Source organism: Enoplosus armatus, chromosome 21 (assembly GCF_043641665.1).
Source record: "Enoplosus armatus isolate fEnoArm2 chromosome 21, fEnoArm2.hap1, whole genome shotgun sequence".
Taxonomy (NCBI): Eukaryota; Metazoa; Chordata; class Actinopteri; order Centrarchiformes; family Enoplosidae; genus Enoplosus; species Enoplosus armatus.
The window spans coordinates 10,850,126-10,873,863 of record NC_092200.1 but is presented as its reverse complement, the minus strand read 5'-3'; the positions used below and the strand labels follow the sequence as shown (position 1 = coordinate 10,873,863).

Sequence of the window (23,738 nt, the reverse complement as noted above, 5' to 3'; positions counted from 1 at the left end):
TTTTCTTAACTTCATTTTAACCGGCTGTGAAAAACAAATTTACAAGTTGAATAAATAAAACTTAAGTGAGATATGCAGCGTTACAGAATAAAAAATGCATGGCACGGTCTATAAATTACTCTTGTACTTAGCCTGTCCAAAATCTCTCACACTTACACTATGCTGCCCGGAGAAATATTTTCTAAATGTGTTCAAATGACTCTTAAACTCATGTGTTAAATCTCTCTCCTCTGCTTCCTTTTCTGTCATTCTCAGAATAATTTCCTGCAAGCCTTCCTGTCAGTGCCAATGCCAAAGGCGGGTGGTGTTAAGGCTACATATGTAGGTGGTGGCGGTGGGAGCCTGCTGGGCCTGTGGCTGAGGCTGCTGGTTAATCTCTCGTTTGCGGAGGACGGCCAGCAGAGTATCCTTAGGGTGACCGGAGCCCTGGAACTGCTGGCAGACCTGGCACAGCACCGGCGCCACGCACTGCTCACCCTTCACAACCTCTGCTTCTGTCCTGCCAACAAGCCACATGTCATTGCCAATGGTATGAAAGGGAAGCGAGGGTTAAATGTATTGATCTCACGCAGGGATATGAAATTGTTAAAACAACCAAGTATAAAAGGAGAAGAACAATATATATATATATGGAAATATCAGCATTTCAAGTGGTCAGACAAAGGCAGAAAAAGAAGATAATAGCATTTGATATTAAACAAATAGTTTTGGGAAACACGTTTGCTTTCTTGCCACGAGTCAGATTAGAAGATTGATACTGCTCTCATGTGTGCTTTAATATGGAGCTGGAGCCAGGAGGCTTAGCTTAGCATAAAGACTGGAAACAGGGAGAGAGCCAGGCTAGCTGTTTCTCCCTGATTCCAGTCTTTATGCTAAGCTAACTGCCTCCTGGCTCCATTCAACTGTAGGCAGTATTTCCAGCACACAAGCTCAGACAAGCCGACTTTACGCTGTCTGCCAGGCATGAAGCGGCAGAGATGCGTAAACAAGTAAAGTAAACAAGTGGCTGGTGAAGAAAGTCAAGCATCAAGCTAGCTAAGAGTCACAGATATTTTTTGTCAGAAACACAAAACTTGACCAAACATGGGGTGAATATTGGACTAAAATTCATCAGGTGCAATGGGACAGGAACTAATCAGTGTTATCAGTAACAGATTGGACAATCCTAATAGAGGCTACTAAAAGCATTCATGATAGAAATTCTGAGTACAGTTTAAGTTTAGTATCTACTATGTTTTAGAACAGGTTATATTTAAATTTAGGAAAGTAGGAAGGTGAATGATTCTAAGACACGTAGATGACAAAATGAGAGGAAGTCGCAGAGAAGACTAAAAGACAATCGTGTCCCCCTCATGCAATGCAAGCTGTAGGTGGGAGTTGTAGGACCAGGTGGGTGGAACCTTTCATGTCACATTATTTTGTGTTTCCTGTGGAAAGATCACATTTCCTGTGTGTGTGTGTGTGTGTGTGTGTGTGTGTGTGTGTGTGTGTTTGTGTTTGTGTTTGTGTGTGTGTGTGTGTGTGTGCGTGCGTGCGTGCGTGCGTGTGTGTGTGTGTGTTGTGCATACAATACAATCATCTTACATGCAATGAGTGATATTACCATATTGTCAAATTTGCACTAATGTTGCTGTGAGACATGAGGTGATGACCCAGATGATGGCAGTGTGGCAGCTAAAGATATCAAAATGTTGTGTTATCCAGGTCAACCATTTTCTATATGCTAATATATTATCTGTGTTCTGATAACTTGAATCCTTTTAAAGGGTACTGTTCTTGTCATTTTTATTTTTTGTTTTCCAGCAGCTTACAGTTTATGAACACCTCTGATTACGTGCATATCTTTCTTCCAGACAAAGCCATGAAGGTACTGCTATGCTGTCTGGAGAGTAAAGAGATGGAAACCCGCAGTATGGGAGCTTCTGCACTTTGGGCGTTGCTACATAACAATCAGAGGGTATACACACACACACAAACACACACACACACACACACACATGCATCCGAGCATTAAAACTTTATTTTAGTGACAGTGTGTTTACTGGCTCGTGATATATGTCAAATTAAATCCTGGGGTGTCCTCACTCCATCTGGTCACATAAATAAATCTGCCTGAAAGCTTCATTGTCTTCTCACATACAGAAGAGATGACCATCCTTTTTTATCTCCTGATTATAAACTGAAAAGAAAACTGAACTCTCCTGATTTCAGGCTCATCAACATAACTGTTCCTCATCTGTCTTTCTAATTTCCCCACAAAGGCCAAGACTACTTTGAAGTGTCCCTCTGTTCGGTTGAGAATTGAGGAGGCACATGCCATCTCTAAGAAGGGTATGCATTTATTCACTTTGATGAAGACATATCAGTACCTGTCTTGGCGCTGAATCGGAACATTGGGTTTTGCATGTCCTATTGTTTACAGTTATGCTTTTTTTTCTATAAACCACAGATGCAGAGACCAAACAGGAGCCTATGAGTACCTACCTGTTGAAGTGCCTTGAAAACCTCTCTCAGCTGCTAAATAACTGATTGTATTCATACTGTTTGTTTTGTATCATGTTTTATACTTATCAAATATGAATTCATTTTGATATTAAAGTGCCAAGTGGCTGATTTAGCTTCTGTCTTGTATTGTCTGATCTCACTCCAATCAAATTGTAACAACTACTTTGTGGTGTCAATGTCATTTTTTCAGGAGGTGCACCAGTTGTAGCTTTAAACACAATCGTTGTGCTCGTATGGCTTTTCCACACCATACTACCTTGGGTTAGTTGGCTGGTAACCAACAGAACTCGCACACAAAACTTTCACAGACACTGAAGAGGAAAAGTCAGAGGATCACCAAAGTCATTAGAATTTATCCTCAAGGGACCTTAAATATCTGTCACAAATTTCTTTAATCCAGGAAAAACTGGGGGATTTCAAAGTCATCCACTGGGAACCATGCATGTCTGTGCAAAATTTCATGGCATTCCCTGAAATAGATGTTGAGATATTTCAGTCTAGACCGACATAGCAATCCTTAGAGAAGGCACATCCTTTAATCATGAATTGATGTTTCAAAATGCCAAAAAAATACTCAAACGTCCTAACTGATGTATAGAAATTGCTGTATATAAGATAAAAAAACATTTATAGTTTGCAGAATTTCAGGTAGCTAAGGGCAACATGGGTACAATTTAGAAAACTTCACCATGCAGCATTATGCCATAAGCTTGCCTCCCATTCCCAGCCCTGGTGATAAAGTGCCCCTCTGTGTGGAATGAGCTAACAGCGGGCTACCATGAAGTGTGCCCCAGTAGCTCAAGTGTTTCTCTGCAGCCAGAGAGCTAGCAGGAAGTGCAGCTCGGGTGCCTCTCCACTCGTCTCATCAATGCAGCTTTCATTCTCCCTCGGTGGGGCAAGATGGAAGCTGTACAAAAGGACCACTGGTACTTCGTGGTACTCATCTTTCTTCCTTTTCTTAAAGGTATGGAGTTGATATATATTTTTAAGTTTTTAGTAGATTTAGTTTTTCATGTTGTTTCAGTGGCATTCACTTGTCTTTCAGGATACTCTGAAAACAGTCTGATTTACCTACATATCTTTGATGTAATTTCATCAGTTTATAATCTTTAATTCACAATCAGTAATTAAAACTCAACATTGCTTTATTCCAGAATTTCTTTTTCTTTTTAGTTAAATAGGTTGGGAAGATGGTAGGAAAGCTTGTTTTTGTATGTTTTGGAAGACATTATTATTCTAAATAGAACTCTCCCAAGGGCATCACCGGACTTGAAATCAGTTGTCATTCAGCTCGGATAAAAGGCTTTGAAAACTTGGAAGCTTGATCACCAACAATTGTCAGTTGTGTTCATGTGTACTGGCTTAAATTAGCCTAATTACCATTACCCGAGGGATGGCCTCACAGCTGTGAATAGCTGTGGTAATCTTCAAGTAGAGAAGATTTAGGGGGAAAAACATTGCTTTATTTTTTATTTTTTTTACCACACTGCTTAGGTGAAAAACATAATTTCTTAGAAGTTTATGATTCTGAACTGATACATGTAAAATATTAAAATGTAATCTATATAATCCTACAAACAACTAGTTATTCTTGTATGTAGTTTAGATTTACTGGTTTCATTTACTGATTTATTAGTTTGCACCTTTTATAGAAGTCATGATTTCTGTATTCTGTTAAGATTCTGATGAGTTGAATTAAACAAAAAAAATGTGCTCTATCCAGTTGCTGTCCAGCAGAAAGAGGCTGTTACAGTTCGTCTGGAGGAAGGGATGGTTCTTGACTGTTTGTGCCCCTGGGACGGCAACCTCAGCATGGTGTCCTGGACCAAAATACCAGAAAAGAATCCGGTAGCCGTGTTCCATCCAGAGTATGGAGTGACCTTTTCTCACCATTACCGGGAGAGGGTAGAGTTCCTGAGGATGACACCTATGGATGGAAGTATTTCCATGAGGAACGTCACTCACCAGGATATTGGGCTTTACCACTGCTCTGTTCAGACCTTCCCTCAAGGCCCCTGGACAAGGAACATTCAAGTGGAAGATTTAGGTAAAGACATGGCAGAGAATACTGAGGGGGAAATTTTGATCACTGTGCCCCCGCTGAAAAAGAATTGATGTTGGAAATGAAACTATAGATTACCATTGTTTCATTTCCATCATGGTTTCTTCTTTTAACTAGCTATTTCCTGTGTGTCCTCCACCTTCCTGTGTTTACAGATGAGCCCCCAGAAGAAGACAACGGCACAGAGCCCCCCACCCCAGAGGTGATCAAGACGGACACAGAGCTGGTAGCGGAGCAGGACAACAACCTGAACATCAGCTGTAAACACGAGCACAATGGCACAGTTTACCAGGTCATTTTGGAGAAGATGCCGCATGGCCAGCCCTGGGGCATTATTGGAGTGTGTAAGAAGGTGGAAGGGGGCCTGTTGGGGGAAGACTACAGCGACAGGGGCAGGGTCAGCTGTACAGACAGCCTGGATGTCAGTCTGCACCTGACAGGTGTGGCGCAGGAAGATGGTGGTTTCTACCGCTGTACCTTCAGCACAGATGCGGGGGTGCAGACCACCACCGTGCTGCTCACTGTGCCCACTCCAGGTACAAAGACACACACTGTGCAGTGGTTAACATACACACAGTATATATGTCCTTATGGCTGGATGATAAATCATTACTCATACTTAAAATGATTCATGGATGCAAATATGTTTCACAGAGCACAATGATTGATGACACGTACTGAAGACGTGATGTTAATCTCAAACAAGTCCATAGACTCATATCTGCTGAAACCACAACATCCTGTGGCACGTCTGAATACTGTTACTAGCTGTGTGTGTGACTGCTTTAATGTGATGTTTTATCTGTGAGTCATGAGCAAACAATGAGCCTGAAACACCTTCGTCAATCACCACAAACATGAATAAAACCACACTGTTTTTTTTCTCATTATTTTCTCCACTTTTATAACCAGGTGGATTCAGCCTATCAACGTATATGATGTATATTTACATCGGGGCTGGAGCTGCTGGGCTTGCTCTTCTCATTGTCATCCTCATACTAGCAGTGAGGCACAGGTAAGATCTCACACTGTGTTTTCATATATCTTTAGCAAACAAAACAAAACTCCACAACTAATCTTGATTGTGAAATATGGGTCTCTCTATTCATTGACATGTAGTTTGGATCTTTGCAGTTTGAAACGAAGGGCTGAGTGACATAATCAAGTAGGATATGATTGAGTGAGTACCTTAATGTCGACAAAATTAGGAGTCTACAGCTACGCTAGCTGCTCTGCTTTGAGCTGAATGCTAACGTCAGCATGCTAACATGCTCATTCTGACAGTGCTAACATGCTGATGTTTAGCAGTTAATGTTTACCGTGTTCATCATCTTAATTTAGCACGTTAACATTTGTCAGGGGACACAGATATCTGTATAATGTTTTGTGCTAATCTATCAAGGAGATGTTAGATGGTTTAGATGTTTTCGTTTGGTGCTTGGTGAAAAGCGAGGGGATCACCAAGGTTCTGTATCAAATTCAATGGCAATTCATCCAATAGTTGTCGAGACATTTCACTAAAAAAACAAAAATGAGTAAAATAGGAAGAGGAGGAAGAGGAAAGTCTGATAAATAAACATCATTTTGTCCAGCAGAAATATGTTTGTTTGTTTTTTTGCTTTCCTGTCCTGTTAATCATCTCATGAGTCCTCTGATTCATCTTGCAACCGTTTGCAACCAATCAGGTTTGTGATTTGATTTTTGGTGCTTTCAGAAGACATTTACACATTTCAGAGGAATGTAAGGTTGCTTCTGAAACTGCCCACTGATGAAAACAAATCCCACATTTGTTCTTTTGTTTCACCTCCAGTGTTGTTTGTTTAACTTTGTCCAATAATCGCCACAGGAAGAAGAGCAGGAGAGAGGAGTACAGAGTCAAACTGCACCCATCTCAGAGACAGGTGAGCGTCACATTATTCATCATATCTACTCTTGTCTTTTCACTTGACACTTTTAGGGCACTCCCTTACCTTCTCTTCAGACATGCACTTAATTAAAAACCCATTACGCTTCACTATTAACCTTGTTTGACACAGCGCGTCCTGTCACCATGTACCCTGATGCATTGTATTTATGCTTGCTGACTTAACTAATGCTGCTTTACAATAACTGACAGTGTAATGGCTTTTGGATAATTTATAGGAGCAGCTTGTCAAAATGTGGAATTGGTTGAAAATGTAATATTTTTATTATATAAATTGAAATTGTAACAGTAACTAGTGATTACTTCTTTAAAGTCAGGTTATATTCTTATTTCCTTATAGGCCATTATGTTATTAAATAAAAACTTAATTGAATAAAATGTGTTACCCCTTTGTGATGTAATAACAGCGGTGGAATGTACTTTTATATCATCATAAAAAGCATACTTCATATTGAACCCATTCAGAGAGACATTTTATTACTTTTTGCCAAGCTCCTGCTTCACTCATTACATTATCATCTGTCGCACGTCCTTGTCTAACACCTCGTGTACTAATAAAATCTACCACATATTCACAGCCAAACTTCTATGAGAACATCTCGGTGTGTCCCAGGCCGAAAAAGTCCAGGCAGATAAGAAATTGCCCGGTCTATGCCAACCTGCAGACTGTGCGATCACACAAAACCCAACGTCCGCTTCATGATAAATGAGCGTACATAAAACAAGATGTACTGCATAATGTGAATGTGTCGTTTTTATCTGTCAGTGTGCCCTCAGCTTTTCACAAACAAACAGATTCATGTGTATACGAGCAGAAATTTGTATTGACGAGCACTGATCAGAATTATTTATTTGAGTGTTGTAATGAGATGCAGGGATCGCACTGACGCTGATTAATATTCATACTGTGGTTTGAAATTAGGTGACAAGCTGGTGCTCATGTAAGTCTCAGGAAGCTGACAGGTTTGTTTGAGTCAAACCCTGCTCCCCCTAATTAAATGTACTATGCACTTCATAATTACTGTTGAGGAAATATTTGTTTTGGGCAAAACAATATTTGACAGTAACCGTCATGCAGGAAGAGCAGACAAAGGCCTGTATAATCATTCCTTTCACTTGCCTAACCCCCGAGTAAAACGACTGACAAAAGCCTGTGTAATTGCTCTCCTTTTACTTCCATCCCTCCTGGTTTCCATTCACAGCTTGACAATGGTGTCTAATCATCTAACGGAAAAGAAAAGCAGTCACTCAGCACTGTACCATCACTTGAGACTGTTGCTTTCCCCAAAGGGCTCTGCATCTAGGATGGCTGCATTCTAGTTACAGCGCACTTTTATTATGAAAGCTAAACTCTAATTAGCTAATCCTGTGCTTTAGTTTATAGCTCCTTATACTTTGTCTATCTACTGTTTATTGATGAATGTTTTGGGTCTTTTTTCACTCTGAGTTATAAAAAAAACAGTACTTTTTATGACAAGCTATCATGTCCAAGTCTTGTTTATTATTTTTTTATGATTTCTATGCTTGCCTACATGCTTTTGTAAATCAATGTACAAGGTTTATGGTAGAGCTTTTCCTGTAGGCTGTGTGTTGTTTATGTGTAATCTGATACATTTATCTCCATAGAAATGGTGGCAGAGGCAGTAATGGATATGCAGGCTATCCTGCTAGGAAACAAGACAAATGTGGACAAGCTAGAAATGTGGAACATAAAGGGACAATATAGTTCGGAATCACAAGTTTTTGCCTTCATTCTCTCTTCTTGTTGTTCCCGGCAAAACAGTAGAAGGTGCAACTGTACATTTGACTGTGATACTGTGTGGGTGACCTGCAATACTGAAACTGATGTGTGTGACCGTAAATGACTCCACGTGGTATAAATAAATCTGTGCATAACCATTCACTCATTGGTTTCCAATTGGTGTGAACAGGAAACTAAACAGGAAGATCGTTGAACTGCAGACGGTAAACTATTTTCTAGGAAACGAATGATTGGCCACGAAAAGGAAGGCCTTGTGTCTTAGTGCTTGAATTCATAGGGGAAGAGTTGGAAGATTTGCTTATTCACTTTCTTGCAGTGTTAGATGCAAAGATTGATACCACTCGTTTCTGGACTGGACACTGGAAAGAGGGGGAAACAGCTAGCCTGGCTCTGTCGGAAGGAAGCAGCACCATGAAAGCTAATTAACACATTCTATCTTGTACGTGTACTTATCTGTTTAAAAGGTGTAAAATGACTATTTGTGATTTTTACGGAGCGTTCTCTGCCAGACTGTCATGGCTGGGAGCAGTAACTTCCTGGAATCTTCTCGTCACCTTGAGGTTGCCATGCAAACAGCTGAGACTACAGGAAATTACTCGTCCAAGAAAAACATCACAAAATGTAACCCTCCGTAACACCAAAACCATGTTGTTCTACTTTAGAGGTGCTGGTAGGCAGATTTCGTTGTCTTTGGAGAGCCAGGCTAGCTGTTTCTCCCCATTACGACACTTTGCGCCAAAGCTAAGCTAACTGGTTGCTGTCTTGGCTCTTGCTTCATATTTACAAGTGGTATCAATCTTCTTATGTAACTCTCAGCAAGACAACGAATAAGCATGTTTCCCAAAAGGCAGAATGTTACCTATCTTGCATTCAACAAAAAAACGGATACATGATAGAACATTCAATTTATTACCTTTTTTATCATCAAAAACATTACATATGTACATTTAGTGAAAACTGTAGTCCTACACTCAATGTATTCAAAGTGCTATTAACATATAATCTGACAATGACAGAACACAAAATGTGGTGGACACAAAACAATCATATATCAGAAATTAAGATGACACGTCATACCTACAATAAACAACAAAAAATTGCAAATGATACACACACTCAACTAGAACTTTCTCCAGGCCTCTCAGTTAGTACGGCTTTAATGGTTCAGATGTAGTGGAACTATTATACATACATTTATTAACCACACTTGAGCTCAAGACAACTAGGGCAGAAATGTGGCCAGATATGTCTACAACTGTATTTCTATATACTGTTACTATGGGCTCTGTGATGCAAACACATTTGTAGATGGGCACTTTGTTTGAGGCTCAAATTAATATTAAGGTTGAGTTCTTTTTAAATACTAATATACAAAATAAAGTGACTGACTGCAAAACTTAACTTCAACACAAAATAAGTGCATGTACTTCTACCTCCAGTTCTATATGAATCTATTTTCTAAATATTAACAACAGAAAAACACACATTAAAATAAGTAATTAAGTTTGACATTGAAGGACTGCTTTGCTGCCTCAAACTGATTGTCATTGGAATCCTTTTTGATTTCAGAGTTGTTGCTGGAATTTCTGGATTCGTGCCTTTCTTTGACATAAACATGTAACAGAAAACACGACCACTTTTACCACGAATATTTAAAGAGATGAAGTGTTATGGTCAACTTTCTAAAGCGCTCTGGGTAGGTTTTGTTAAGTATTTCACAGCTGGGTCGACAGTTTTTAAGAGAAACTTAAGACTTTAAAAATGTTTTGAAGGTACAGAACAAAATTCTGTCCACAATGGTGAACTCAAAGCCCAAAGACGACGTTTTGGTTAGGTCTCACACTCTGCGGTCTGTGTCGGAAGGCACTTCTTACTCGAGGAGGACAATGCAGGAAACATTACCGTCACAGCCGTCGTGTACTCAGTAACAACTTTCACTCACATGCTACAGAAAGAATTCACTGGAAATGATAGGCTTTCTGCTGATTTTGGCTATTTCAGTGACAATGGCCACTAATAAAATTTCTTTCTAGTTCATACTGTTGCTAATGGATGGAAAACAAGACAGTAAAAGGTAAATGTCACTCTTAAAAATAAGGTATAAATTGTGTTTTTAATCACATGGTGTATGCATATGATCAGCCATTTTATTTTTAAAGGAATAGTTTTGGTTTTCTTGACAAGTTGGATGAGAAGATCGATACCACACTATTACTAAATATGAAGCTACTGCAAACAGCTGGTTAGTTTAATTAGTTTAGCACAAAGACTGGAAAAGGGGGAAACTGCTAACCCAGCTATGGTGGAAAAAATCTGCCTACCAGCACCTCTGAAGCTCACAAGTGAACATGATATATCTCATGTGTACAATAACCGAAGAGGTGTAGGTAGGTGGATTTGGTCCCCTTTGGACAGAGCCAGGCTATCTGTTTCCTGTTTCCAGGCTTTGAGCTAAGCTAACCTAACCGGCTGCTGGTTGTTGCCACATATTTAGCATAAGTGCATATGAATGGTATCAATCTTCTCGGCAGGAAAGCAAATAACCGGATTTCCCAAACATGATGAACTAAGATTCCTGTTTTTTGTGGATTTGTATTGTATAAATGTTTTCTAAATTTTAATCTTGTATGAACCTAACACACTAGCAGGACAAAAATTACCATTTTGTTTTCTTGCCACAACCCATGAGTCCCTTAATGCCATGATTTACTTCTTGCCTTGCATAACACCTTGCTTCTCTCCTTTTGCTAATGAACCAGTTACCGTATACCGTATATGAGGAGCTGGGAAGCTATTAAAAAACAAATTACTCTGCAAGTGTGATGTAGGGTTGGCAGTTTAAAGTAGAGGATGCAAGAAGGTTGCATTCTATCATTTCTGACATGACAGTCCACTCCTATATCCTTGAAGCACATTTCTGAATGACTTTTTCCCTTTGCTGGTTGTAACTGATTAAGGGCTTTAGCTGATTCATCACTGCCATCAAAGTCGAGCTGTTTCTGTGTAAGGCATTGATCAATTTCACATTCTTGAGAGGAAGCAAAGTACAGTATGGGAGGAGTGTGTGTCTGAAATGGTGGAGTTTCTTGAAATGGTTGGAACGAGCCCGATGTGATTTCAGCAATTTCGGAACAAAAGCCTTTTTTAACATTTTTTACAGTGGACCTTGGTGTGTTAGTACCTCTAACTTCTTGTCAGGTGTAATGCAGTGACTTAAAAAAGGGGGGTCCTGCTGGTTTTAACAGCATAATGACAACATAAAACCCTTTTCAGAATCCTTTTCATGTACCACTTGCTCTACAGTTGACACTATTGTTTAAATATCACCAGGAAATTATATATTACACATGTCACTATACATATTTCTACATCCTTTCTACAGTAGTGGGTAAAGTGTCCAGTTTTGGTGGAGCAATTCTCTGTCATTGAAGGGGTCTCAGGCTGCAACTGGATTCACAGCCACTAGAGGGCGATGGCGCCTCTTCCTGGTGCTGGCTCTCCTCCCGTTCTGGCTCATCAGACAGAAAGCTGGGGAACGTCTGTGCTCGAGGGATGAAAGTCATTGTCAGGCTGCCTCCTGTGGAAAACAAAGTGGAGAGAGAATCAATGGAGCACTTCTTTTTTTTGTCTATTTTGCGGAATGAAATAAGTGCATCTGTTTCATTTAACTACATCAAAACAATATGTCCTGTTTTCTTAGACTATATATTCATGGTACAACTGTTGCTTAGCTACTGACCATGCTGACATCCTTATATACAAATCAAGATTACAAGAATAACCCTGGCATTCTTCATTTATGTAAAACGATCTTTTAAAGCCCTCAAATGTAGGTGGCTCTTACATAATACAAAAATATAAACCCTCAGTTTATATAGATAAACTAACCTTTCACCTCGAATAAATAACTTCATTTCAGAGGGATCTACACATCTCATCTTTTTGGACTGTCTGCTGTCTCCTCTACCCCCCCCCCCCCCCCCCCCCCCCACCTTAATTTAAATTAATTGGACCAATTTGTTCTGCTGTTCATAATGGTTAACTGCACTGAGAGGGAGTAATGGATACTTGTGGGTGGAGGGCTGTTCTGTGCAACTGTGAGACCATTAATAATATATTAGGATGCTGTTTGGAGACGTGCACGGCGAGGTAGACTGAGAATAAAGTGGCTGGCAGGCTGCTGATAATGCACCCGAACAAGGAGGAAGTGGCCACTGATTAATATTTCAGGAGGTGCAACACTGTAATCAACTCCAACCTATAGCATATATGGTACCCACTAATTCAGCTGGCTAAGAGAAGCTGCTGCCCGTCAATACGTTTCATACATTTCAAAATCAATTTACCTCCAGAGGTTAATTGAAATTTGATTAACAAATTAAATCTGACTTTGTTTTCTATAAGCTTCCACGGCCACATTGACAAAATCGACAAAGAGATAATTTTCTCTTGCTGGTTTTGCTGAAGTGCCTATTACCAAATATGATTTTATGTTGTGCAGATCATTCATAATATAACAAACACACACACACACACACACACACATTCAGCTCTCTCTGTGTGCGTGTGTAGCCAGCAGCACCAGTCATGCTGCCACCGAAGGGAATCGGGTCTCAGGCCGCGAGACGCACTGCCAACTCGCCATGTCGTGGAATATAAAACACGACCCCAGTCAGCCTGGCAATCAATGTCAAGTGGCTGTGTGAATGCATGTCAGAGCCACACAGAGAGAGAGAAGCATGAGTAAAAACAGACGTGTGTGTGTGTGAGGAGAAATGATGCACAAGTAGAGAAAGAAACGATGAGGAGGGAAAACGCAAGAAGAAAAAACGCACTTTCCTGTGTGTGTTGAGGGAACAGCTTGCTGGAGGAAGCACATAGGGGCTGGTGTGGGTGTGACGATGAGACCAAAACAGTACCAGTCATAACAGGTGAGTCATACACACGCACACACACACATACACACACACCTCTGTCCGAGAGTCTTTCCCTTCCACCACTCCCTGAAATAAAGAGAAATGAGATAAGGCTCCAGCTTAAGGTTTAAATGCAGCTCAGTCCATGTTCTAGAAAAAAAGAAAACACTGCAGGTTATAAAAAGGGGGACACTTTCTCTCCCCTCCACGTTGTACTTAATAGATTGCTGAAACGACTGGTGTGCAACCAGGCATATCCTTTTCACATCTTTGCCAAGACAATCCCTCTCCTCAACCAAGGCCAATTTGGGCTGGGAAAAAAAGAGAGAGGCAGGGAGCCGAGTGCAGACAGAGAGGGCGAAGCAGATCTCATCATCACCTCGGTCATAAACAGCGGCATTTGTTGTGTGATGCCAGACCCCCGACGAGAGCCACGCTTTCGGACAGGAGACGTGAATGTAGTCACACTAGCACACACACACACACAAAAAAAGAAACAGTCATAAAAACGGAGAGAAAGAAGACGGTGTCAGCATCCCTCCTCCTCTCCCATCCCTGTGAGAAGCAGACAGTGATTTGTCAGTGCCTTTTCATTTCCAGGGAAGGTCATGTCATCCTATCTGGCCTGGGGTGGCAGCTGCTGGGCCGGAGCAGACAGGACAGGCAGGGAAGGCACACTGACAAGATACAATGGCGGACCCCCGGACACACACAAGCAGCTATTCATGCATGCATGTAGACACACACACACACACACACACACACCTGTCTGCACCTTCCTTCGATAACCCAGATGGCATCCTAGTAACAGCTGTAACCAGAGAACGAGAGGCTGCGTGGAGCGCAAACTCTAGATTACGCAAGACTGCTGACATCCAGCTTTGTGTCTTTTGTGTAGTAAAGCAGCCACAGGAGCAACAACACACTGGGGCGGATGAAAGATCAATCCAACGCGGCCTAAAGATTGGGTCAGGTAATTTCAGTGTGGAGTCAAATAATGCAAAGCTGATGACTGAGATTTAAAAAAAAAGAAATGTTCCAAGCATCATTCTAGCAGAAAGAGACCAGAACAGTTGAACTCAGTTTTACCTGGCTGTGATGAATTTTTCATGGGATTCAGATTTCCGCATCTACATCTACTATGTTCCTTGTCGCCTGTTGCGGATAAGATAGTGTTATCATCCTGTTCCCCTATCATCTTGTCCCCGTGCCTTTGATACTTGCTCCCTCTCTGTAAAATCCCCTCGTATCGCTCCCAGCCGATCAAACTAAGAACAGCGCTCCATTCCATTAGAATTGCTAATGCTACGGCACTAAACTGTGGAGCACAATGAAATGCAGAGAGAGAGAAAAAGGGAAGGGAGTGTGTGTGTGAAATGGCAAAAAATTACATAAAAATGGGTCCAAGAAAAAAAAAATGCAGCGTTCTTGTCCCTTTTCTATTCCAGAATTAGAGTTGGTAATTGAACCATTTTCGACAGGCACGGCGCCTCGCTTTTTCAACTCGAAAACTTTAAAGTGCACTTATTTGTATGCATCAGCAAACTCAGAGAACACAGCAGCATCACTGAAATGCAAAAGAGTGAATAAAATTAGGAGAGTAGAACGCAGTAGAAAGTAGACACACTTCGTTTCGGGAGATTAAAGCACCTATCTTTGGTTTTACTTAAAAAAGGGGATTTTTTTAATACACTGCATCCCTCAGTTTCTTTTACACAAAAACACATTTGACAATTATTACTTTCAATTATGGCGAACAAGGCTTTTGGGATGTCTTTTTGAGACATTTCCAACTAAATAAAAAACAGATGTGAAATATATTCAAATAAAGCAATTGCAGTGCTGCACTTCACTGCCAGGTCCCCTGTTAACTGAGGCAAAGAAATAAACAAATAGGTGAATAAACCTCAACGGGACAGGAAACCGTGTTCCTTAATTATTCCCCTGGACCCGCAGGGTATTTGAAAGCAACCCGAGCATGACTCAGCAAATTGACTGTGCTGATTGGATATTCATCATGCACGCAGTGATGCAGCCAAGGAGCAAACGCAGCCAGCCATCATGGTCCAAATTCTTGATTTCTTGTCTCTATTTGCACCCAAATACTTTTTTGCTAATATTATCATTATTACAGAAAATACATTGATGCGTTTGTTTATGGATTCCTGTTGAAGCAAACAGCCACTACTGGAAACTGGAAACTTTCTATATCGGTGCTCATTCAAGTTGTATTGAGGAGTTTGCTTCAACTGTACCACTTTCAGCTATTTTAAACAGTTAACCTGCAGCTATGACTATAGAGATTAAGGATGTGACGCAGAGCTACAATTTGTTTATTTCACAAAAATATCAGTTTTATGTATTTAGTACGGAGTGTGCAGTCAGGTGTTAGAAATCCTCCAGACTGCTTCATTTTACTGTTCATTTTTTCCTAATGCCATTAATTTCTTCACATCCGAATAATGTATTTATACTTGTTTACATCCTCACTGAAGAAACAGTGTATATTTTGCGTTTTTTAAAATGTTACAACATATAAAAGCTATGCTAGGAGCTCTCTGTTGACTGCAGCACAGTGAACAGAGGATGGAAAAGAGCTCCAGGAAGGTGGAGATCTTCTACCAATGAAGAATCAATGCGATTACTGCATAAGGCTCTCCTCATCTACAAACGGCTTGCAGCCATGTTCAAAGCAGGACCAGCACCTGACATGTGTGTGTGAGGTTCTCCTGACATGCCTTTCACAGTCCAAACATCCCCGTGTCACAACAGGCATTAAACTCCCGTCACTCCCCAGAATCACCTTGTCGTCCTCCTTGTCTGACGAGACCTTTACGCGTCCTCAGACACACTGATGCATTCAATTTATTCATGGGAAAAGAAGGGGAGATAATGGTGGCGCCGAATGTGTATGAAAAGGAGAAGCTGGAGGGTTGCTCTGAACCGGACAGACACACAGAGAAAGTGTGGGAGGACCGGTGGAGATGCCAGGGTGATGGATGAGAGAGAAGCTCCTCTGCTCACCACAGTTTGGAGAGGAAGAGGAGGGTTTACAGAGACCGGGCCTATAAATAATGTCAAAACTTCTCTGTTTAATGTATGCGAGTTTAAAAAAAGATGTTGGTGTTTGGAATGAAAGACTCATATTTTGCTTCTAAGCTTATCAGGCCACAATTAAATGATAATGAAAAAAAACACAAAATCCTGCTTCAGCTTTTCAAAAGAAAATGATGACGTCAGAGCGACTTTCAGCTCTCTGTTTGGTTCTATCAGTGAAAGCCAAAAGGCCCATAATCCTCAGATAAGTCTACTAATCAACTAATACCATAGACAGAGCGTAATCTCATCAGCTCACTAATCACCTTTCTGCCTCGGGCCTACATCTAGACATTAACACACACACACACACACACACACACACACAAACACCCTATCTATGTGTACATTAAGTGCACATAGAGGAGATACAGAGCTGAGTCTGAATGCTATAGAGCACCTGCTGAAATATACATGTATTTGGAGTGACATTTACCTGTCTCTCCCTCTCTCTGTTCTTGTATGAATTGCTCTGTATTGGAAGATGTAGTTCAAAACTGATCTGTGCATGTTACCAGCTCTAGTGCTCTTTTCTAAGTTGTTTAAGACCATGTTTTATTGAAATGGTTCTTCATAATTTTGATCCTTCTGCAGGTCAAACATAATATATAATACAAGGTTTCTGTCATAGACCTGTCAGGCATCAAATTCACAATATGAAACATCTTTATGTTAGAGCCCCAGGCTGCAATAACCAATCAAAAGGGACGTCAAATCACAAACTCCTGGAGCAATTACAACAAGGAAGGATTAGCTGAAGACAAAGTGCTAGAGAAGGCTGGGGATATCCAGATGTCAGAGGACAGAGATCACCATCTGGACGGCCTGAGCAAAGACGCTTTTCCTTAGTCTCTCTCTGTTGGACTGGTGGCTAATAACATTAATGCTCACAGTGTCTTCATTTAATTTTCCTAGACACCTGCATCACGCAAGACAGATTCTACAAGCCAAACAGTCCCAACTGTTTTATGTTGAGTTATGTCGTGTCTATGTACTGTGTTTTACAGATTCCTGAGACAAATAAATGCAGTGATATTTGCAGGTATGTAAAGTGACGCTGGTACAATATTCCCTCTGTCTTTGTCTTCCTGTTCCTCCGCTTGTTTTTCCTTCACCGCATCCACAGTCCTCCACACATTACCACTGACACTAGCAGGTAAAGAAATAGCAACGCCATGCGTATGATAATTAGTAACTCCACACCCGTACCTTGGTAACTGTAGAGATCTCCCACGCTGTTCTGACGCGTGATGTGCTGCCAGTAGGCGCTGCGTGGCAGGGAGATGGACTTGGTTAGCGTCTCTCTGGAGTGGATCTGAAACAGACAGAGAAAGCTTACAGTGTCTCTCACTTTCTGTCACTCTCAGTCACTCACTCACAACGGGGGGGGGGTTGCTCAGGGTATGTCAGTAAACAAAGAGCGTGCGCAGGGCGCTATATTTCAGGTTGAATGGCATGTTTCCACTCTGAACGGCTGTTTGGCGGCTGAGATGAGGAGGAGTTGGGGTTAAGATGCCGTCGTGCCACTGGATGATGTGTTCTAGATTGTTATTTGCAGTGTGAAACTAAAGGCTTCATCTCTGAGCCTAAATATAGGTAATATTTAGCATTTACTCAGTAGTAAACATGCTGTTTCAGCCATTCTGCGACTGCAAGTGGTCAGTTTTTGTGTAGCTATCTGTGTGATTTACAGAGCTGAGGCTAAATGCTGCATTTGGAAATGTTCCCAAATAGTGGGGTCCAAGAGCACGGCCATATGGTCAAGGCTCATCAAACACTAGGCAGGCCTACATAAATAAAGAATACAGATGATAGCAGGGAGGAGGGGGAGGAAGGAAGGAAAGAAAGAAGGAGGGAGGGAGGAAGGGATGGACGGGTGTTGTGATGGAAGGAGGGAGCGGAGGCCAAGACTGTGGGGTGTCAAGAGGGGTTTGGGGAGAGACCAGGCAGCAATACCTAGAGAGAAATATGTATTCTTGTGTGTGTGTGTGTGTGTGTGTGAACATCTTGTGTGAAAATAATGATTTATTGCTTTTGTGTTCATTGGTTCCTAAAAATAATTCTGTGAACAGCCTCACTGACATGCTTGTTTGATCAGCCAGTGACAGTGAAGAAACCATTGAAACAATAAAGGAACAAGGCATTTTTTTCAAATTAAAACGTTAAAACACATGTGTTCGTTTGTGTGTGTGTGTGTGTGTGTGTGTGTGTGTGTGTGTGTGTGTGTGTGCGCGCAGTCTTGGTACAAATGATTCTTGCTCAGTGTTTCTTCTCTCATTAGGTGCAACAGGATATATTGGCGGCTGTATGAAAGTGAGGCACACTATGCATGCATTAAATAACGATTCCTGGAACAGCGACGTGTTGACACTCATTATAAGCTGTTTGTAACATTGGCAGTACAAGAATAAAACGGCTGGCCTCATTTCAAGCTGCTGTGGGTATCAGATAAACAACTGAAAATGTAAAAAATGTACCTGGGAGCTCTTCTCCATCTCCTCCATCATCCTCTCATGCTGCTGGGCAATGGCCAGCGTGGCCGAGTGGACCCGCTGGTAGATCATCTCCCCCTCCCGCGTCTGGAACGTGAACAAACCCTCTCCTGTGTCACACATCCTGCGCCAGGAACACACACACAGAGACAGAGAGAAGTGCACACACTTTGATCGTGCTCACTCTTGGTTTGCTGATTTACAAATATGCATGGTTGAATGTGCACTTACAGAGAGGCGCATTGATATAATAGCCCACTGAAGTCAAACACACACACATACATGCGTGAGTAGGTACAGTACACAAACAAAGACACACATTCACAGAGGCACCTTTCACATCAATGCCTGAAGAGCTCTGCTGCAAATGTTGATATCCTGGGATGTTTAAGTTTTTATGACATTTCCAGAAGTTTTTTTCATTCCCACCGCCAACATTTCAATCACACACACACACACACACACACACACACACACACACACACACACAGGCACAAGACAACACCAGCACTTTTCATTCATGCACACACACCTTCCGGACTCAAAAGTGAACCAGGTGGAGTCTCGTCCGTAGCGGCGCAGCGAGCTGAGAGGCCACATGACGAGTTTGAGGCGAGCGTTGTGAATGTCCCACAGGTAGATGTTTTCATGAGTGATCTGCATGGTGCACTCCCCATAGATGTCCAGGTTGGGGGTGGGCATTAGGTACACGTTGAAACGTTCTGGAAAGATAAGTGAATAAGTTTGTTTCCCAAAATGTCAAACTCTTCTTTTAAGCTTAAACAGACAGAATTTCAGATTTTTGAGGGCGTCCAAACATCATCACAAGAAATGATGGGATGTAGTTTTGTTTAAATTTTAAAAGGGGTTGCAAGAGAACCTGATTAAGGTAAAGGACCAGTTCTTTTTAAGTGATGGATTATAATCCACTCTCTGCTGAATCTAATATATAGAATGTTTGACGGATGGGAAGGTTTGTTTTTCCTTAGTTTCTGAGGCTGTGAGCATGAAACACATGGCTACTAAAAGATTGCAACAAAATATCCTTTTTACACAATATAAGCATTGTGCATGCAGAAACAAACGAGTGGCCTAACCATTTTGGATAGAGTCAGCTATTTTGTATGCAATTATCCAATCATAATAGCATATTAATACATATCAACAATGCACTAAATTGACTTTTATCCACTGTACTTACCCCTGACTCACTTGATGTTGTGTTTTTTATCCAATGTGGCAAAAGTAGAGTAAAACAACCCTTAAAAAAGGTATTCTAAATAGTACTTTACCTGACTTCACCTAGAGCGGGTCTAACTCGCCATCCAGTCAGCTGGACTGGGATCAAGGAGCCAAATCTGCCCGTTCACATTAAACTGTCTCTCTGAGGCAGACAGAGGGAGGACGAGAGACAGAGAGGGAGAGAGTTCTCCATAATCTAAATTAGTTCTCACTAATTACGCTTAATGATTCAAAATAAGCCATGTGTCTGCAGTGGATAGAAAATGGCAATGTCATAGCGTGGCATATTTTTAGGGACAGTGAAAATGAACTCTGATCTAATTATCGGCCCCTGCTGTTTGGGGAGGGCCACTAATTGAAACATGGTTGCAGGCCAAAGCCTCTTGTTTCGCTCACTCATACAGGCAGCACAGAGGCTCTGGCTCAGCTTGTCTCCATAACACACTGCTGCAACTTCTGTATGTATGAGCACCAAACAGCAGGATTTCTGCCACAAGAGAGGAAGAGGAATTGTGTTGTTACAGTTCAGTTAGTTCGCCGCAGCACAGTCAAAAACTTGTGTATTGATATCTCAAATAAATGGGGCCAAGTTATGTTGAAGAATACAATTTCACTTTAACGTCTGCAGTGAAATGAAATGGGCTGAAATGACGGCAGATTCTTTTCAATTACTCGCCCTTTTACAACTTTAAACTGCTCTTCTTTGCCTGTTGCCTTTTCAATTTCCTCTGCGAGTTTACAAATTACACAGAGAATGAGCTCCACTGTGATAGCAGCGCCCTGTTGTCTCCTCTCTTTTTCCATTTCCATTTCCTGTGAGTGGAATATGTGGGGAAGCACATTTATTTCACATGGCTTTAGGAGCCATAATCTCATCCATCTCTGTGACAAGCTTCATTATGAGGGAAGCCAGTGATGCACAGCACTTCTCATTAGGCCTGGAACAGAGCCCCGACCACAGCCTGTGACCTGTGCTCTAACTCACACACAGGTTTCCTTCAACACACACACACACACACACAATGTACCTCTGAAGTTGAACCAATATGTGCTAATGCAACTAAAGACTGTTACAGGGGACTTCGGATCAGGTATTGACAAAAAATGGCCCTTATTAGCCAAGTCTAATTGGACAGTGGCTGTTCTGCTCCCCTAACCCTCTGAGGGCTCAGTTGCATTAACACATACGGGCCCGGACGGCAACTGGTAACTGCTTGGTGGCGGGCTGAGTGAGAGAGATTGACCCTGAATGGCTGCCTGTGTTAGCAGGGACTAATTGGGCACTCACCGTTCTGCTCCCGCTGCACCCCCGCTGCTAACAGGTCTGGCTCTCCCAGGCTGATGTCGTTGAGACGGCTGCCCAGGCACTCCACGCACAGCAGCTTACACCATTCCTCTGCATCCAGCTCTGCACACAGCCACACAGCGGCACAGCGTTAAGGCATGTCCACCATCAAACACACACACACACCTTCATATCCAACACTGCAGACATAATAAAACATACTGTCCAGATTATACTACCGCAACTGTGTCTGACTTTAGTGTTTACACACGCACATACATCACCCAAGGAATTTCAGAATAAAATGCAACATGCACAGGACATGAGTACAGCTAACAGTAACCAGTGGGGGGAGAAAAATCTATGCGATCGATTTGGTGCAGATTAAAAGAGGAGGTGGGTTCAGAAACAGCCAACAACAGATGAATGCTCGCCCCCCCTCCTTTGCCAATACTCAGTTCCAAGGCTGTATGTAATATATAAGTAGCTCTGCTAGAACAATATGGCCACAGTCACAACTGAAGCTAGTGATCTTCTATTCACACAATCAATAAGCTATTTACCAAATTGAAGGAGGGCTTTAGCTGCAGCTTGTTAATTGGAAAGGAAATGTACGCATGGAACAAAATAAAGGCTATTCCAACAAAATGAGATGGTTGAAAGGAATAAGTACACTTATTTGCTTACTTGTCGAAAGTTAGATGAGAAAATTGACACCACTCTCATTCCTGTATGAAGTTAGCACCACCAGCCAGTTAGTTTAGCTTAGCACAAAGACTGGAACATGGTGAAACAGCTAGTCTGGCTCTTTCCAGCAGCAACAGCACTAGCTCACTAACAAATGTGTTATTTCTTGTTTGGTTTCATCAATAATAAAACTGAAGCACAAATCGTTTTTTTTATGGGGGGGTTAGCTAAGCTAACCGGTTGTTGGCAGTAGCTACATATTTAGCATACAGACATGAGAATGATATCAATCTTCTCATCAAACTCTCAGCAAGAAAGCAAACAAAGCAATGTTGAACTATTCCTTTAAGGATTCATTGTAATATTAATTTTGTAGTAAATCAGGAGAATAATGATTATTGACTCTTTTTAAAGCAGCTGTCTTGGTTTTAGTGACTGAGCTCTGTGTAGGGAGTTATGTATACAACATGTGCAAACTGGCACTTAAACAGGGAGGACATTCATTGTAAGACTGAATGTTTTAATTGGAGGCTAAGTGGAGACAAACGATTTCATGAATCAAATCTGGAAGTCTGCGAGGCAGTCTGTTGTTTGTGAATACCAATTTTCCTTCCTGTTAAGTCAGAGAAAAAAAGTGTTTACAATGCAGAAGATTTCCAATTGTCTTATGTGAGCTTTTGGTGAGAGTTACTGAAGTATGAAATGAGGCAAACGCCGAAGTTGGTTATCTTTCTGAAGCTCCTTAACTCCAGGGCCCTGTGGAATTCTGGGATATGTAACTATGGCCAGTGATGTGTACAGAGACACATGTGGAAATGTGGGAACGGCACAATGTTTCTGTGTCTACTAATCAAAAGTATTGCATAATATGTGTGTGGAGGTAATTTCACTTAATTCACTTCAAACTAGCTTGCGTAATAGCTGACAGCCTGTTTGTCAGATCAGCTCTGGTGTCCAATGGGACAGATCTACACAACTTTGCAGGGTGAAGGAAAGGTCTGCTGCTGCCTGAAGCATTTCACTCACACGACAAAAAGCAGAAATACAGATGCACACACACACACACACACACACACATACACTCATAGGCAGCAGCAGCTCTGCAATTTAGCTCCTTTCTCATGCCTCCCCAGATCCAGCTTTTCTCATTCAGTTACTGTGGCCTTTAACAGCCTCTAAACTCCCACACTTTTGAGGCCACCGAGTGGAAAATCAGCTAAACAAATACTTCATCAGCACAGAGGCAGCCTTGCTAGTCTATGTGCCATGCATGGAGAAACATGGTAGGAGGATGTCTCTGTTTGTGTGGAGGTGGAGGTGTGTGATGGAATAGGACGGAGTAGCGTTTTGTGTTAGCGCAGAGTGTGTGAGGACGCAAGACGGTTGGAGTGAGAGAATATGTGAGAATCGAATCAGAAGACAGACAGCATCCTTTGTCTTTCCTGATTCATACAGATGAATACAATAGATAATATTGTATGCACAATTTCCTTGGATCTGATTCAGTGGAATATCAGAAGTTGATGCGTTATCCGTCGGCAGGTCTTTATCTCTTGCATGCATATTTGATGGATGCACTTAGAGCACACAACTGTCAAAAACTGGGAGATCTGTTAGCGTATTTTGTTCATTTCCTTGCTTCACTGACAGCAGACTACAACAACATGGTGCTGCTTGAGTGGAGGCATCAGAAGGTTGTTTTTAAAAATAAAATATCAGGCGATCATCATGAGGCCTAATTACTTTTTTATTCTTTTAAAAAGTCGA

The 23,738-nt window shown here is 41.5% G+C and overlaps 3 protein-coding genes across 3 annotated transcripts in view; 2 read left to right on the top strand and 1 right to left on the bottom strand.

Annotated features, from left to right (window-relative positions):
- The window catches only part of rttn (rotatin), a 30,885-nt gene extending 28,280 nt beyond the window's left edge, over nucleotides 1-2,605 (top strand). Inside the window, exons 46-49 of the mRNA XM_070927893.1 lie at nucleotides 256-529; nucleotides 1,854-1,957; nucleotides 2,262-2,331; nucleotides 2,450-2,605. Of these exons, the coding sequence (XP_070783994.1) occupies nucleotides 256-529; nucleotides 1,854-1,957; nucleotides 2,262-2,331; nucleotides 2,450-2,529 (528 nt within the window). The 3' untranslated portion in view covers nucleotides 2,530-2,605. The remainder of the gene's footprint in view (nucleotides 1-255; nucleotides 530-1,853; nucleotides 1,958-2,261; nucleotides 2,332-2,449) is intronic.
- Nucleotides 2,606-3,381: 776 nt separating this feature from the next.
- On the top strand, nucleotides 3,382-7,201 carry cd226 (CD226 molecule). The gene is made up of 6 exons (XM_070928502.1): nucleotides 3,382-3,469; nucleotides 4,229-4,552; nucleotides 4,723-5,103; nucleotides 5,480-5,582; nucleotides 6,414-6,468; nucleotides 7,070-7,201. The coding sequence occupies exons 1-6, from the start codon at nucleotides 3,406-3,408 to the stop codon at nucleotides 7,199-7,201; spliced, it is 1,059 nt and encodes a 352-aa protein (XP_070784603.1). The 5' UTR covers nucleotides 3,382-3,405.
- A 4,474-nt stretch (nucleotides 7,202-11,675) lies between these two features.
- Nucleotides 11,676-23,738, bottom strand: part of dok6 (docking protein 6) — a 38,536-nt gene continuing 26,473 nt past the window's right edge. The window contains exons 4-9 of the mRNA XM_070928376.1: nucleotides 21,288-21,407; nucleotides 19,290-19,479; nucleotides 18,743-18,881; nucleotides 17,475-17,580; nucleotides 13,224-13,256; nucleotides 11,676-11,830 (exon numbers count right to left, since the gene is read on the bottom strand). Coding sequence (XP_070784477.1) covers nucleotides 11,676-11,830; nucleotides 13,224-13,256; nucleotides 17,475-17,580; nucleotides 18,743-18,881; nucleotides 19,290-19,479; nucleotides 21,288-21,407 — 743 coding nt within the window. The remainder of the gene's footprint in view (nucleotides 11,831-13,223; nucleotides 13,257-17,474; nucleotides 17,581-18,742; nucleotides 18,882-19,289; nucleotides 19,480-21,287; nucleotides 21,408-23,738) is intronic.